An 18,512-nucleotide genomic window follows, 5' to 3' on the forward strand; every position below is an offset into this window, starting at 1 on the left:
AGTTGAATTCATTTAAAAAAGGATCATATTTTGTACCGCTGAAACTGTAAAGTAGCACGAAGTTTTTATTTTGATACAATAACAAATATGCTGTTATGGATGATCCGCTTCACTGACAGTTGCATACAAACTTCTTTAATAAGAATCAAATTCCCGAAGAAACAGGTCTCAAAGCCGTTATTCCAAAGATGATTTCATTTTCCGCTATCATTTTGACAGCACTTAGGAGATATTCACCATCCGGTAAGAATGATAATCCACTGCCCCAACAACATTTGTTTGTTGACTTTTTTTTTACTTGTGCCTTGTGCTCTACGGAGAAATGACATTCAAAGAGTCATTAGTCAATAGATGGATCAGGAACTCAATTACAGCACAACAAAATCTCAGAATCTAAACTTTTCTCCAACTCCAAATTTCTTACAAACACAAATGGGTTCCATTGTCATTGCCACTATGTTAACTGTGAAAACACACTTGCCTTTGGGGCTTTACTCTGCAGTTACCTTGAATTTGGCTCGGACTAGGACAAGTCAAGACCAAAAGGAACGGATGGTGAACTTATACAATTGCCAAGTTTTAGACAGCTTTACTACAATCTACTGCCAATTATCTTATTCTACATATTCTCTATTCTCGACCAACCGTGCAAGATATCTGAATTGCCTGATGAAGGAATTTGATCTAATGACTACTAATACTAATAGCGATGTATCTGAAAAAAAAAATGCAATGTTTTGAACTCTAAGCCAGGTCACTGAAACTGGAGGATATTGGATAGAGTGCAAGTGCAATACATTATTACAGAAGCATATTATCGTAATTAACCTATTTAACTGCAACACAGAAATCTCGGACAATTTTGGACCTGGCCTGTTTGCAGCGGCGTGGCATATTGGCGGCATATGGTGGTGCCATGATTAGAAGAAGAAAAAAAATTCATAAACATTGAACACGATTAAGAGGAGAGAGCACATGTTAAAAACTCTCTTTTTTGGAAGGGTGGGGGGAGGGTCGATGGTTTCTATTTCTACGAGTGTACAAAACTCACAAAAACAAATAATTCATGAAAACAACAAGCCACAACACTGAGATACAAGTCCCGTGTGAAAAGGTCTTTGTAATTATTCTTTGTCAACCATTTAAAGATTGGATTTGGTAGATAATGCAATCAATATGTGATAAATGTAAATCAAAAGAGAAAAAAAAACAAACCTATGACAGAAATTACTTACTTTTAGTACTTGTAAAGAAAATCTGCATGGCGATGTTTCATCTCTGCAAATCTTTTTATAATTTGTTAATTGAAATCTGGAATGGCATTTGGCATCTATTTCAGCTTTGTGAATTGACAGAATCATTAACGAATTTAACCGTTCCTGTTTCATTGAATTTCGCAAGAAATTTTTCACTCTTTTAAGGGTGCTAAAACAACGTTCAGGAGGTCAAGAAATACGATGGAAGTGGTTAAGGTCTCTATAGCCTATAGATGTCCATGATTTGTCAGTGTTTGTTGTATCTGTAAAAAGTAGACAATAAAAACAAAAGAAACGTTTTTTTCCTAAACTAACCGTGAGCCATTCCATGTCTGTCATACCATGTCACTGAAAAAGAGCGTTTTCGAGATTTCCACACCTGTGTTAATTCAAAATCAGTTGGTTGGTGAGGAACTAGTCTTTTTGTTTCTAATTTGTCATCTAGTGTCGATCTCCCAAAAGGTCGGTGAAGTAAAGAGTCAACTTGATTCATTGCAGTTCATTGTTTAACAAAACAAAACTTCAAAGTATATCTCAAATAATGGAAAGGTAGATTCAGATCTTAAAGCATCACAAAGAAAAATCACTCCACTTAAGTACTTAAGAAATCAAAAAACACACCAAAGTGTAACTGTTGACAATCTTCGCTTTCTTTCTCTGACTGACACAAATACACACGCACAAACACACACACACACACACACACACACACACAAATAAACACTCATACATACGTAACCATCAACTCGGCACTACAAGCAAGAAAAATATTGGTAACTTCGTCCACAATGCTTCGTGTTGCAAAGAATTACTTTATTCAATAATCGTGAGAAAGAGGGGGTGGGGGGGGGGGGATTTTGATATGTCATATTTTAAAGTTTTATGTTGTTTTTCTTTGCTGCTTACAAATAAACTTGACTATGATCAGTGTTTTTGACAGTTAATTTAATATTTTGGATGGCCGAAGTTTCCCTAATTATGACGTAAATGGTGCAACATTGGCGCATCTCAGATCCTGGCACAAATCGAGGGTTTTTTCCGCTATTTGAAGATTGTATAATTCGACCCAGTTTCTCGCTCAATCAGCTGTAGCGATACTAATGGATAGAGCATTAACTGGAGCTCGGATTTCTTTGCACCACGGTGTCGATTCAGTCACTAATTCGCGCAGTGATGTCAGCAACACTCGAGTCGGCGCAGTGCGTGATGCGGAATCTTGAATAGAGTGGAGACTAAAAAGGCAAAATGTTGTTGGCGATTTGGCGAAAGACAGTGGAGTTAAAGCTTCTCAGTTTTATTTGTTATTAAATTATGCCGTTAATTATTTTTAAAAGATTGGTGTGGTGCCTGGCACCATTCGATCCAATGGCCCCACACCACTGCCTGTATGTTCTAGATTTCAGTGTTTTTGAGATTTCCGTGTTGGGTATTTTACATAGATTATGAAGAAGAATGTGAGGGAGGGGGGGGGGGGGGGGTGGGAAGGAGGGGAGGGGGACGTGGGTTGTTTCGATGAGGTTCTAGCGTTAAGTAAGTCTTATTTCATTCAACAACAGGTGGAATACTGTTCCCCTTTGAGTGTACTATGATAAGAAGACAAGGCCAGCAAGTCCCATGGTTGATTACATACTCAGCATGCAACGTCTTTAACCTAAGAATCTGGTACCTAATCCATGCCACTCCCTCTTATTTCTCTCATGCCTCTCTTCTCACCCCATCTTCCCCACCCTGAATCACTTCTTTGATTTTAGGTAGCGTCAATTGCCAAGGACCTTGACAATTGTCAAATCGACAATTGCCAAGGATCGTGTCCTTTCATCAACTACGTATGTGTACTTTTAACTGCCACGGAGTACCTTTAGTGTCATGAAGTGATGCATTGCAACAGAGTGATGTTATTAATATTAATATTAATTAATACTCTCTTTTACTCTTCTTTCTCTCTCTCTATCTCTCTCTCTCTCTCTCTCTCTCTCTCTCTCTCTCTCTCTCTCTCTCTCTCTCTCTCTCTCTCTATTTCCTCTTTTTGTCACAGACCTTTGCTAGTTGGTAAATCGTCAACTATTTACTACTAACTGCCACGGATTGATCTTTTTGCACAAATGTTTTACATTAATTGTTCCTTATTAAGACGATGTGCAGTATACTTCCTTTAAAATAAAGGAAATCTTACTTTTCTTTTTTAAAAGAAATCTCTTGGCAGAGATTTGCCACTTCGTCATTCTGTTGTTTTTTTTTTTTTTTGCTGAATCCGAAATCAACAGTAATTTTTGTTTTGAATTTTAACTTGTCTTGGAATTCGTAAAAAGACATAAAAAGTAAAAACAAATGCCAACAAGTGTTGACTTGATCCTTTCCACAACGATTGACAAGGAATGAGTGAATCAAAGAAAGTAGAAAGTGACGTGATTCGAGATTCATATGCGCGCAAATGGAGGCTCGACTGAAATCACCACAAGCAGCTGAAGAGTTCCAGTTTGACTCCTTGGCAGTTGATGAACTGTCAACTACTAAGGACTCACCCCTTGGCAATTGATACATAACAGTAACAGCCTCGGGTTATCATTGCCTGGCTAACCCCCACTGGTACTGGAACACATTAAGAGTGAGGCGTCAAGTGAATCAGACACTGGTCAAACATGCTTAGCAATCCTCTCTCTACACACACACACACACACACACACACACACACACACACACACAAAATCTTAACACAGTAACTGACACATTTAAGGCCACATTGTTCTCATTTCCAGTTTTCATTCAATACAAACATAAGGCAAAAGAATTTTATCAACAAATGCAAAGGTTAAGGTCCATTTTGTTCAAGATTTCCAGTTAGCGTCTGATTGTTTTTAAGATTTTTGTGTTGCCACTACAATGACAATAGAGGGATTGAAACGGGGAATTTGTGTTTTTCTTTTATTCCTTTTTTGCCTGAAATTAATTTCTGTTTTAAAAAAAATATTATCTATTAGCTTTCACTGTTCAAAGTTTACATGTTTATGTTCATGAGTTCATTTCTAATTTAGAATTGTTGTTTAGCTTCAAGAATCTAATAATTAAAGGTTATACAATTATAATTTTAAAAAATAATTAATACCAATATATTGTATTTAGTAGTAGTAGTAGTAGTAGTAGTAGTAGTAGTAGTAGTAGTAGTAGTGGTAGTTGTAGTAGTAGTAGTACGTAGTAGTAGTAGTAGTAGTTAGATAGCAGTAGTAGAAGTAGAAGTAGTAGTAGTAAGTAGCAGTAGTAGTAGTAGTAGTAGTAGTAGTAGTAGTAGTAGTAGTAGTAGTAGTAGTACTAGTAGTAGTAGTAGTAGTGGTAGTAGTAGTAGTAGAAGTAGTAGTATAGTATTAGTAGTGGTGATTCCAAAGGAAATGAACAGGTACGGATGTTAATACTCACACACCATCTCAGCTTCATGATATGATCCAAGGCATTATACCACCATTAGGCAGCAGTCTACACAAGTAGTACTACAAGTAGTAGTAGTATAGTAGTAGTAGTAGCAGTAGTAGTATAGTAGTAATATTAGTATAGTAGTAATAGTAGCAGCAGTAGTTGTAGCAGTAGTAGTAGCTTTACAATTGGCAGCCAATCCAAACGTCTCTCGTTTTCTATATATCTTTTTGACTATCTTGAGTAGTTATATCTGTATCATTGAACTTTCCAAAGGAAATGAACAGGTACGAATGTTAAGTACTCACACACCGTCTCAGCTTCATGATATGATCCAAGGCATTATACCACCATTAGGCAGCAGTCTACACAAAGGTCAGGCTGGTAGATTGGCAGTCATTGGAGGATGTCAAGAGTAAGTTTTCTTTACTTAAGCAATTACATAAGCCTTCTTGCATATGTAAATGTCATACAAACACACATTTAAAAAAAAATGGTCTTTTTGTGAGATTGTCTGTGTAGCATATAAATTTATTTTTCTTATGAGATTCTTTTAATTCACCACTTCTTCCTCTCATAACATAGTACCACCCCCCCCCCCACACACACAAAAAAAAAGATAAAATAGTTTTGTCAATTTTTAAATGTAGAAATTTTCTCAATCAGTATAACCTTTTATTTATATTATATAATACTTTCTCAGATGGCTTGAAAACAATACAGTAAAATGACTTTAAACCGAAAGAAGCTAAACCGAAAAATACCATGAACTGCAAAGAATTTAATAAATTGTCAGAGTTTCTTCATTATCTTTGTACTAATTCTTCTGATGAACCGAAATACTTCTAAGCAAGATTTTCTTTAAACCGAAACAACTTGAGAGCACCTTCCCTTATTCTTTCTCTATTTTTCTTTAAAAATTTGGGAAGGTGGCCACACGTAATAATGCCCGGCAATATTAAACAAAGAGCATAAGTACAATATAAGGTGAGGGTGAGGGGTAGGGTGGGGTGAGGGGTAGGCACTTCAGTCACTGCACTTGGGCTTGGCCAACACCACAATCGCACAGACTGGAAAAGGAAGACGACGGGTGACTGGCAGGCGAAAAGGGAGGAAAGAGGGGGAGGTGGGGGTGTAGAATCATGCAGGCGAAATGTGTTGATGCTTTGGAACTGACTGGATTTTCAACATGACAATAAGGGGGGTGGGTGGGGGTGTGTTGACAACTTACCATTGACATGCCATTTCATTTCCACTTTGTTTAAATGTGTGTGTGAGGGGGTTAAAGGGGGGAGGGGGGGGGGGTTCTATGTAATTAGGCCTTTGAACCTAATGGTTTTTCAACAAAAGAGGGCTGTGTTATAAACAGCATAGCATTGTCACACCTTTTTATTTTCATTTAACTTCACCTCTGAGTCGCTGTGCATCATTCATTATCAATTACCATTAAGAACTTTTGATCTTATTTTAGCTTTACATTTTACTAAAAGATGTCTAAAAGAAAGCACTGTGCTTACATGTTGGAGTTTAAAATTAAAATACTACATATGTGAAGTCGATGAAAAAAAGTTGAGCAAGACGGAGATATGTAAAAAAACAGGGCATCCCGAACTCAACTCTTTCAGCAATTTTGAATGGAAAAACAAACCCCCGAAAAATATTTTAAAAACACACCAAAAAAAAACAAAAAAAAAATAAACAAAAAAAAAAAAAATTGGTTAGTCTAACTGAGCAAATTCCTTAAATAGTTACCACCCGTGAAAAACATCGCAAAACGGGAACTTGCTTTAAACCAAAATGTCTTTAAACCGAAAATGTTTAGAAGGTCCCCAAAATTTCGGTTTCAAGTAATTCTACTGTATGTGCATATTTTAAATCTTTTTTACTTTTCTATGCTTTATAATAATACAGATAGATAATATCACTAACATCAAATATTTTTACGTTAGTTTCTTTACACTGAAAAGTGATTTACAATTATTACCCTATATATGAGACAAAGTTTTGGACAGTGGCTTTATAATTTTTAAGGTTGTGTCTGCATGCTACTAACAGAATGTGATTAATACTACGCTTGGCGATCTTACATATTTGGATACTAGCAAGAATGCATTGACAATTCCCAATCCCTTATTTAAATTGGAAAATGTTTTCTTAAAATTATATTCTTTATATTCATTACTATTCTTTCATCTACATCATGATGATGTTTCCTCTCCACATCTGTATCTGTTGCCCTCTTATTCTTTTTTTTTGCCCCTGGGGTGTCCTTCTGAGTCCGAGGGCTGACATTGTTCAGCAACAGGATTTATGATCAGTCTATCTTTATTTTCTCATTTTCACTATGTTCAACTCAAGCTCTAATGCCTTTTTTTCCTAGAAAGTTTTGGTTTGATATTGTTTTGAGCCAAAATATTTTCATAGGATTATCCTCAGACACATGGAATTTTTGTAAGGAAGTTTTTCCCCCGACTTTATCCCATAAATATCTTAAAGCTCATCCTGTTCAGTCTGATGTTATTTTCTATTGATAGATGTGGATTTTATTAGTTCAAGTATCTTGCTATTAGCATCATTTTGTGTATGTCTGTTCATTTGCACTGTAAAAAGCTGCCAGTCTTTATGAAGCAGAGCTGGTCTAACAATGTCCAGTTATATCCTATTGCTTTTGGATAAGGACTCGTGGGTGTATGATGTGAACCACGTTTGAAAACTCTCGGGAAGAGTCAGTCTGAGCGATTGTTCCATAATTGTTCATTTTTGTGTCTCCCATCTATTTTTTGTGTTTATTGTCCAGATGTGACTGGTACTTTAAAAAACAGTGAAATTGTCTAAGTGTTCCCCCCCCCCCCCTCTTTTCTGAATATCATTTTGTCTCGGTATTTCATGAGGAATTTAGTGTTTGGTATGTTTTATGTTGGACTATATGCATTCATTACCTCCTCCTTTCCCATAATTTATTTTGTCATAGATAACAACGGGTGGAAGTACTGTGGTTTAAAGAATTAGAATCATGTGGTACTACATTTATTAGTATTATAATGATCAATTTAATAACTTCAAATATAAGTTTTTTTTGCTTTCAATGATTTATTTAACAATAAACAATTTAATAACTAAATAAAAAACAATAATATTTTTTTCATTTATCTAGATGTTAGCTGTGTAAAATTTAAACTTTTTCTTACTTAATTTTTGTGTTTTCTTTTTAGATATACCGGAGCTCCTTACTTTGCTGCGATTACAGCTTTGAAAGTTGTGAGCAAGTTTATTTTTTATTTTATAGATGTTTTATAGTAAAAATACTTGTAATAGAGAGATTTAAATTGGCATAAAGCTTTTATTAATATATTGAATGTAATCAGAAATGCACTGGCATAATGGATGAATAACATTTTCTTGCAGTCTATGTTCAAATGTTCTTGCTTTATGGATACACATAAATAAAATATTTATGAACATTTTTATGTATCGCATTACTCCAGATTTGCCATGCTCAAAATACTTCACAAATTCCATGGTAAGCCTATGTAATCAATTTTCCATTTCATTCAGTACAAATCACCTGACAGGTGTTCCTCATGTACTAGAACTCTCACAGTATCTGCCTCTATCTGTAGTCATGTATTTATTCATACCTGTGTCAAATAAAAGTAAATGTGTGTAAAGTGTCCTACGCAAGGAAGTAATGTTAGGACCACAATTCCCATTCAGCCACTGAACTTGCAAAATATTGCTTGCTTATGTCACGAGACTGGACAACATAGCACTAGGCCACCAATGCCACACGATGGTCATGACAGACTTCAAATATATAAATTTATGTCATAAATCCATGTACATTTTATCAGCAGGCTTGTGGATCAATGCATTTTTATTTATTTGGTTGTTTGTTTGGTTATCTAAAATGCTTTTTTTTGCCATTTTATTGTGCACATGGACCATATATAAATAATTGCATAGCTATTTTTTACAGCACCAAACTCACCTAAGCACTAAACACATTGGGTTTATATTACATTTCTTTCTTTTCGATAATCATTTATTTACTTTTTTTTTCTTTTCGTCAATTTGTTTGTGTTGTCATTCCTCCATTTTATTATATATATTTTTTCCCATTTCATTCAATTCTGTCCTTTGCATTGATTGCTTTATTCTATCTTCTTTGTCAGGGGGCAGATCTTTCCCACGTGTTTTGCACAGCAAATGCCTCTCCTGTTATCAAAGGCTATAGTCCAGAGCTCATTGTTCATCCTGCACTGTGAGACACTTCATTATGATAAAACATAACTTTATTTTAAGTATTTCAAAACGAAAAGCTTTGAAAAATGGGATGTATATAATCATCTTCTTCGGGTCATATAATAATAAGTCTTGTAAATTAATGGTATTGTTTAGCCAAAACTACCTAAATGGAACAACCTTTTGAAAATGTTTGCATGAACCAGTCCCAAAGAAAATAGAAAGAAAAATACAAGAAGAAAACCATTTGAGAAAAATTAGCCTTCCTCGACATAGCCATTTTATTATAAAATAGGTAATTTTGACATTTCCTCACCTCCAAGATGAAGATGACCTTTTGTCAAAATTTTCAATAAGGACAACAAACAGTCGCTCCCTTGCTTCAAACCTGAAATTAGAATTTATTTGAGCATCTATTAAAAAAAAAAAAATAACGCCTTTACCATATTCCTTGACATTTTTCGGGTAGAAAATAAACATTTGGAATTTTTTTTATCCTCACTAAGAAGATATAAGATATTTTACAATTTAAAATGAAATTGTCAGATTTTGAATTTAAAATATCAATTTCATTTTACAGAGATGGAAATAATGCTGTAGAGGACATAAGCCAGTGGCTTCCTAGATTGCACTCCCTTGTAGTTGGTCCTGGTCTTGGGCGTGAGAAAAAGAACTTGGATGCAGTAGCTGTAAGTTTGAACTCATTTTAAAAATCGTGTAATGTTTATAGCTATAATATTGCTTTAATATGATTGTAAAAATCCTCTTGCCAGTTTATTGCTAAATTTTTAACTGCATATTTGTGTTTATATCATGTTATGTTTTACATCTCTCCTATTAGGAAATTATCGTAAAAGCCAAAGAGCAGAATCTTCCAATCATTGTTGATGCGGTAAGTTGAATGTGAAAGACATTCATGTTTGTTGTCGTATATTTCCTTATTTGTTTTTTTAAAAAGAATATTTTGATATGGATGAAATAATAAAATATAAATGATTTATACTCTTCCCTGAAGGGAAATTTGTCTTCGGGGTCTATTCATGGAAAGACTCAGATAACCCAGTCATCAGCTGAATTTCAGCACCCCAAAGTAAGCCATGGCAAAATTATTTGCTCAAGGCCATGTGGTGCAATTAATGTGTGCCAAACTACTTCCCGGTTACGAAGTGAAAACGATACTGCTATGCCATGCTACACTGACCCCCTTCCCCCCCCCCCTTCCACTGCAGTGTTAGGACCAGTGCTAGGATTAGTGCCTTACAAGTTCAAGGCATTACAAAATTTACTTTTTGTCCTAGGGAGGTTTATGATTTTATTTTCACTTTATATACAGATTTCCTGACCTCGTAACAGTATGATCAGTGCAATATTACTTAATTTTTCCCAAGAATTTTATTTTCATCGCCATTATAATCTTTCTGATATATTTTTACCCCATCAAAGTCAAAATAAGATTTTTATGGACTCATACAATCTTACTCTATGTTTTCATTTAATTCAGCGCTTCTTCATTTGATTATACTGTACCTATTCAGTTTGACGTTATTTATATGTGTATATTTTTTTATTCATCTGAAGGATGGGCTTTACCTGATAACGACTAACCCCTCTCTCATATCTGGCTACAAAAACGCCATTCTGACACCAAATGTTGCAGAATTTTCTAGATTATATGACAAATTGGTATGTAGTAAATTTTGATTTAAAAAAATTCTTTGATTGATATTTTGATTGTAGATTATAGAATTTTTTTTATTTTTATTTTTATAGTTCAGTCTTTTCAATATTATTGTTTTTAGAATTCAGAACAATTGAGAATGACATCCTTTAAATGAATATTAAGGGCTCTTTTTGCGACACAATTTCAGCTATAAGTTAAATGTTTTATTAAAAGGAATAATGCATTTCACCTTCACACACCTAAACAAAGCTGGCCTATGTATTAGCTGATTTTAAAAAACTCAACATAGAAAATTATTCAATGAATTCACTGTGATAATTAGGAGGTGTCATTATAATGGAAATAAAATGAAGGTTCTATGAATTTTAATGCATTAAAAAAAAAAATTGAAGTATGGACAGAATGACTGTAATTTTTTTTGATCTCTCAGGTAGGAGAAAAAGTGGATGAAGATGAACCGGTGACTTGCCTTCTAAAACTGTGTAATAAGATGGGCAATCTGACTATTGTGAAAAAAGGAAGAACAGACATTATCTCAGATGGAGAAAATGGTTGGTTTTAAATATTTTAATTTTAAATGATCAATTTTGAATTGTGTTTACTGTAGATGGTTTAATTTACAGCTTCTACTTTTTGATCGAGTTCCAATGTTTTAAATTCTATTGTCGTTTTTCTTATTTGATGCAGTGTCTTGTTTTGTTGTTTTTTGAGACACAGTTTCTCATCTTCATTTACTGTTATTTTGAGTTATTTTTGTTTTGTTGACAATTTTTCTAAATGTTTGTCGTGAGAATGACATACTTTTATATTTGTTATGACGCCAACTGTGAGTTTGGCGGCTTTAATTATTGCTGACCAAGTATTTGTCCACAACACGTCTGATGTTTGTGCGTGGCGTGTGTTGTTTTGTTGTTCTATGAGTGGGTCAAGTGCTTGTTGATATTTAACGCGACCTTTAGGATCATTCACTAGTCTGCCAATGTTTACTTCTTGCGTGTTGTTGTTTGATTGTTTTTTGTGCCATAATGTGTGTAGGTTAAATTTGAAATAAGAGTTTATGGTCACTTAATATGAGCGTGCCACCATGTGATCTTGCATTTGTAATGACCTTTATATGTCGCTGTTGGCAGAGTATATAGTCTATTTGGTTGTATATTGGCTTTATGTACCACTGATTTGATCTCAAAACTGGCCTGTCTGTGTCGTCCAGTGATGTGACAGATGGCAAAATGCATTGTTTATGACAAACAGGTTTTTGTCCTCACAAAATTCTACTGGTCTCATTCCGTTCTCATTTCATTACTCCCTTTTGAGTAAGCATGAGTCGCCTTCTTTTCATTGTCCTATTTTAGCATGAAAGTCCCCAGCAATTATGATAATGCCTTTATTGCCTAATGTTTTAAATGTGATATTCAGGTCCTTGTAGAATTTGTCCAGCTCCTCTGGCTCTTTTCTCGCATGTTCACTTGTGAGGCCATAGAAATTGATGATGTAAACAGTGTTGGTCTTACCTTTAGTAGTCTTCAGATTGAACTTGACAACACATATTCTATCAGACACTTCCCATGCCTTCAATAGAAATTTGCTCAAAGTTTTATTAATAATAAAACCACTTCCATAATAGGGATAACCGTTTGGAAAGCACAAGAGTCTAAATCCGTTTAGATTGTTGCCGTCACCATTTTTGATTTTTGTTTCCTGTATACGCTGCACATCTATTTTGTACTTTACACAATCATTCATCAGTTGTTCCTTTTGAATGTTGATGTTTAAAAGGTAGTAATGTTTATATTTAATGTGGTATCCATTCACTAAAAAAAAGGGGGAAGCTTTAGACAAAAAACATTGAGCCGAAGCTCAGTGCCAGCAGGTGTCAGCCATGTTGTTCCTGAAATGCAAATCATAATAATAATAATAATAATAATAATAATAATAATAATAATAATAATAATAATAATAATAATAATAATAATAATAATAATAATAATAATAATAAATAATAATAATATAATATAATAATAATAATAATAATAATAATAATAATAATAATAATAATAATAATAATAATAATAATAATAATAATAATAATAATAATAATAATAATAATAATAATGCATGACATTTATAATGCGCATTTTCATCACTGGGTGATGCTCAATGCGTGGAACAATAATGCACCTACATTATTATACAAATGAAACATTATACATACAACATCAACATAATATCATTATACAACAATGTAATAACTAAACATAAAGTCATTAATACAAAATAGGTTCATAATACATCCACATACTATGTCAAATACGGAAATGATATAACATGATGATAAAATAACATAAACTAAATTAACATTCATATTGGGGTCAAATTACAAAGATGTACTAATAATCAATCAGGAATATTTGTTGCTTTTTTTTGTTGTTGCTTTTGATGTAGCAGTGTAATAAAAATTATTTGTTAAATAGGCAAAAATTTGAATCAAATTTGAAAGTAATATGGATGATTCGAATTCTTCTTATCAGATTGTGAAAATACAATGAAAATTGACCTTTGATAGATTTCATAAATTTACACAGATTAAAGTAATTCAGGTCTGTGACTCAGAGACAAAATCAGTTTGAAAATTATGTACTTTAGATTGAAGATTACGTACCTCAGAATGTTTGACAAGCATTTTCCCAAAGATACGTTTTTATTTTTAAATTTCTCATAGTGATGGTGTGCTCTGAGCCAGGCAGTCCAAGACGATGTGGAGGTCAGGGTGACCTACTTTCAGGGTCAATGGGTGTCTTTTATTTTTGGGCACAACACAGATACAATATGCAGGGTGACAAGTAAGGGCTACACGTAAAACGTTTTTACTTATGCTTTCTTAGAAGTGTTTTATTCATTATCCATGATCATTTTTATTCTGTTTGCAATTGAAGGGTTTAGTTCTATATGTGCCCAAGTCCAATTTGACTTCCAATGGGGATGAACTATATTACCTTTCCATGTGCTCGAGGTCATTGGTCACATTGGCAAAGTGTGCTCAAAATGACCCTCATGATGAAAAGTGTTCACAGTTTGAGAAATATCCAACGTCACAATTGGTCATTATGCTCAGCATGACTCATGGGTATGTTTACAACTTCCATAATGTCCAATCGTTGTACAGTAACAAATCATGTGATCGATGACTATGTTGGACAAAAACATGAATATAGATCGCTCCCATTGAGACATCATCCAAATATTGTGCATTTTCCTTTTTATTTCCTGTAGTTCATCAATGACAACGCTTAATTTGATTGCCCATATCATTGGCATCATCATTGTCTTCAGTCGTTTCTAGAAACAGCCAAACTGGACTTGGGCATGATATAGAACTAATCCCTTCAGTTACCCAAGAATGTTCCAGTATGAACCAAATGAGGAACACCTTCAATTCAGTCTTACTTTGACTCTCACACAAGTTACCAATTTGGCATTTCTGTCTCCCTGTTCAGTAAGACATTATTACAAAACAAAAATTATGTATTGTTAAGTCAGAAAAGATATTGTGATCTATTTGTAAATTTATTTCTTGTTTGTCGTGACTCCCAGATGTCAATTTTATTTACTTAGTATTTGTTTTTTTTGCAGAATGTCAAGAGATTTACTTGATTAAATTTTTAAAAAGTTTTATTTTGCAACCGTTGAATATTTTTATCATATATTTTTAGTATATTTTCTTTTGCCTTTCCAGAAATCTGATGCACCATTATGGACCAGCAATGTCTGCTGCTTATGCTGCTTGCATTTTGATAAGAGAGTGTGGTCGTCTTGCTTTTGCAAGGAATGGGAGAACAATGACAGCTTCAGACTTACTTCCTGAAGTGCATCCTGCATTTGAGAATCTTTTTCACTGACCTTTGATATTTATTTATTTATATGATGAGCACCAATTTATACGAATATCTTGTTTTTATTCTTTTGAAAATGGAGATATGACTATTGCTAATTACCAAAGTTAAAAGTTTGATTGGAACAAAATATTGGAAGCGGGCAATTTACAATTTATAGATTAAAAAAAAATATTAATGAAGAATCGTTAAATAGGTTGTGGTTAAGCAATTATTTTATCTAAGCACCTCGTTTGAGAGTTTCAAACTTTAAATTCCAATCATTACAAATAATGTAATTCAGCATCTTCGATGAGTTTAATCTTTTTGCTTTACGACAAAGCTGTCAAGTCTATCTGCAAGGTTGCCTCTCTTTTTATTATGAAAATAGCATTTGATGTGAATACCAATCCAAAACATTTTTTTTTATCTGAATGTTTCGATTTTGTAGAAATACAGTTGCCTTTGCTTAATCTATCCAGAACTATCACGAGCAACTTATAGCCCCATTAAAAAGCTTTACTGATTTACGTGTTTCTGCCATGTTTTTTAGAACATTAAAACTTTTTTTCTTATTCATTTCTTCATCTTCTTATTTATCTATTTCTTTGCTCATGTTTTTTGCTCACTGTTTTTAAGTCATGTTCTACTCAATTTCTCTTTCTAAAATACAGTCCACTCCGGATAGTCGCAACTTGGTCAATCACGACTTTTGGTTAATCGCAACATTTCCCAAGAAACTGAATTAATTCTATATAAAAGTCACTGGTTAATTGCAACAAACTTTGGTTAATCGCAATAAATTTTCTACCTCAAATTCAAGATATCAATCAAATTAAATTTTATCATGCGTGAAATCATAACAGGTTGAATAATCGAGAGTGGTCCATTAGAAAGAAGGAGAGAGGGGTTGGGTGACAGGTAGACAATGAACAATGCCACCACTCTATTCGAGACAAAAGAGGGCAGGGCTTTGCAGTATGGGTTTGTGAGGTCATCTGTGACCATTAGATAGGAGGCGAGAGACTGGAAATAGTCTAGACAACAGGTAGGCAATGACAGTTGTAAGGAGAGACTGAGTAATATCCTTCGATTTGGGATTGATAACTGTGTCTTGTTACCAATGGGTTTGGTGAGAGCTTATTGCAACTTTGGTTAATCACAACATTTTTGGTGATCTCAAGGTGTTGCGATTATCCAGAGTGGACTGTATAAAAATGTAAAATTAATATTTTGCTTGTTTTTTTATCACTCAAGTTGTGTAGGCCTACCCTTTTTCAAAGACAATAATGATTTTAAGTAAGGCACTTATTCACCAATAAAGGCTCTGCATTCTTTTATCATGACCAAAATTTCTTATACAAAAAATCAATTACTATAAAGCAGCCAGTAGAATGTCTATATTTTAAGGAAAAACCTGGTTTAATTTTTTCTATTAGATCTTTATCCCCAAAACAGTAATTGAATATATTGTTATTGCCCGCTTTAAGATTGGGAGCACACAAAGAAATAAATTGAAAAAAAAAAAAAGTTTTGCATTTATTATTTTAGATGTAGATATAGCTTAATTAAGTATTATTAATTATTATTATTATTATTATTATTATTATTATTATTATTATTATTATTATTATTATTATATTATTATTATTATTATTATTATTATTATTATTATTATTATATATTTTTTTTGTATATTATTATTATTATTATTATTATTATTATTATTAGTATTAGTATTATTATTATTTTTATTATTATTATTATTATTATTATTATTATTATTATTATTATTATTATTATTATTATTATTATTATTATTATTATTATTATTATTATTATTATTATTATCCTCCGACGTTCCAATCATAGGATTCCAGTGAATTTAATGCAGTTTAACTTACTACCCTATATAAATGTTTCATTTATGAATGTCTGTTAAAGCTTTGTAGATTGAGAAGTTCGGGTATTAAAATAATTGACCTCAACATTTTACATTTTACATGTGGTTATCAATATTTGTTGATAATTGATCTTGTTTGTGACCTCTGGGTGGGGATCCTGACCTCCCATAGCGGGCAGGGAGGTACACACTGTGTCTTCTATCCCCTTATATCTGTTTTCCAACATGCTTTCTGTCTTTGTCTTGGAATGAGATTACTTAGTTTTTTTCCTGGCCCTGGTCGGAGTCCTGGCTGGGAGGGAAACAGTCAAATGCATAGTTATTGTTTTGGGAGATGATATTGTTTTCCTTGTAAATCATCTCTCTGTTATGTATTAGTATATTTGTTATTTTTTAATGTATAATGTAAGCATTTGAGTGTGTTCCTCTTTGTTGGATTTTGTTCTTGTGTCCGGATGAGACTTATAGGTGATCTCAAACTAAGTACATTGGTGGTATGCTCTTGGAATCTACATCTGATCCGCGGGTGGTTGGATGGGAGCATCACCCTTGAATCATATACCTATGATGTTCGCATGGGTGTACGATCCGATAGTGATGTCGTTTCTTCTTTTCTTTACTAGCCTATCCTACTTCTTTGGTTTGTGATTGTATTTTTGACAGGGGATATTTTTTTTTCTGTAAATCTTCTGCCTATTTGTTCTTGGTTATTTATAATTTAGCTTATGATATCTTTAGGTTATGATTTTGATTTACATTTGTACTATTTTTGTTAGATTGCTTGTTTCTTTTGTTTCAGCGGTCTCTCATATAACCTCAATTGTGTTGGAACAGACCTAAAGCAACAAACAAACAAAAAAAATACATCTGATCCCTATTTGTTCCCAGTTCCCCTATGTCTTACTTTCTCTTGGATGCTTCAATTGTAATTCTAGAACTTTTTACTATCCCATTTTCTTCCTTTTTACTGGCGCTGATATAACCTAAATGTGTTGCAAGCGCCGTAAAACCCTTAAAAACACATAAAAAAACAACATTGTTTGTGACTTTTTTTTTTTACTGTCACACCAATGACTTTCTTTTCGTTGATTTATATTTTAGAAGTTATTGAATTCATTCATGGATTTTGAATTGTTTTGATTGATTTTAAGCACATTTTGTTTCTTATGATTCATTATTTTGTTGATTACAGTGCACTCTGGATACGTCGACGTTGCCTAAGTCGATTTTTACCCAAGTCGATTTTTTTTCTTGGACCCTCCCCCTTCTTCCTATATAACATTAGTAAAAAAAAAAAAAAACTCCACATAAGTCGATGTCGCTTAAGTCGATGTTCTTATCACTCATGACTACAAAAAAAAAATCACAAATAAACAAGTATTTCCATTGGTTAAAAAAGCTACCAGTAAAAATTTTCAGTGGTTAAGAATATCCGCGAACGATTTGCGCACATCGATGTGATGTAGGTGCTTTGCCTGACGTCCATGTTCAATGTACATGAGCAGTATTGAATAACTTTAATTTCTCCATCTCAAATTTTACATTGTCGCAACTTCAAGTTCAAGATTTTTTTTGGGTTCTAATCCCAGGCCATCCTATGTAATGGTCCTCTTAATTAGTATCAATTTTATCAAGAATTCAAGTCAAGTCTACAACTACAATGGCAAACCTATCGCGGAAAAGGAAGATTCAATGCATTTGGAAAGTCTGGCATGCGACAAAAACATCGCATAGGAAATTGGCATACCAGCTATTTCTGTCTCGACAATTTACAAGAAGCTTGACCTTGACATAGAGGCTCCTACCCTTCCGCTTTTCGCAGAAAAAATTAACTTAATTGGTATACATTCCACATTCAAGGCAAAAATTCCGCTTTTTACCTTTCCAATCGAGGAAAAAAAATAGCTCTTGTGAAAAAAAAGTGAGCTATGGCTTATTTCGTCAGCATCTCCTATGGTCAATCAACACACATTTTGTGTGTCTGATTAGTCCCTTCAAAGTGTGTGCTGCTGATGTTGGATATTATTATATGTTTGGAAGGGGGGTTGACGGAAGTATTATTATTATGGTGACTTCAATTGTGAGGTCAATGACCTTGGTAATATTATATTATGTTGGCTTCAATCGGTAATAATATTATTGAGTACGGTAAGCTT

The 18,512-nt window shown here is 33.5% G+C and overlaps 1 protein-coding gene across 1 annotated transcript; it reads left to right on the forward strand.

Annotated features, from left to right (window-relative positions):
- Window positions 1-65: 65 nt before the first annotated feature.
- Window positions 66-15,985, forward strand: LOC144971279 (ATP-dependent (S)-NAD(P)H-hydrate dehydratase-like). Its single transcript, XM_078911891.1, has 10 exons — window positions 66-243; window positions 4,938-5,076; window positions 7,874-7,919; window positions 8,834-8,922; window positions 9,484-9,592; window positions 9,745-9,795; window positions 10,482-10,586; window positions 11,015-11,135; window positions 13,304-13,424; window positions 14,318-15,985. The coding sequence occupies exons 1-10, from the start codon at window positions 189-191 to the stop codon at window positions 14,478-14,480; spliced, it is 999 nt and encodes a 332-aa protein (XP_078768017.1). The 5' UTR covers window positions 66-188; the 3' UTR covers window positions 14,481-15,985.
- Window positions 15,986-18,512: the final 2,527 nt, after the last annotated feature.

The sequence above is a fragment of the Berghia stephanieae genome, chromosome 4 (genome assembly GCF_034508935.2).
Source record: "Berghia stephanieae isolate SIO BIC M18660-M18661 chromosome 4, UCSD_Bste_1.3, whole genome shotgun sequence".
Classification (NCBI taxonomy): Eukaryota; Metazoa; Mollusca; class Gastropoda; order Nudibranchia; family Aeolidiidae; genus Berghia; species Berghia stephanieae.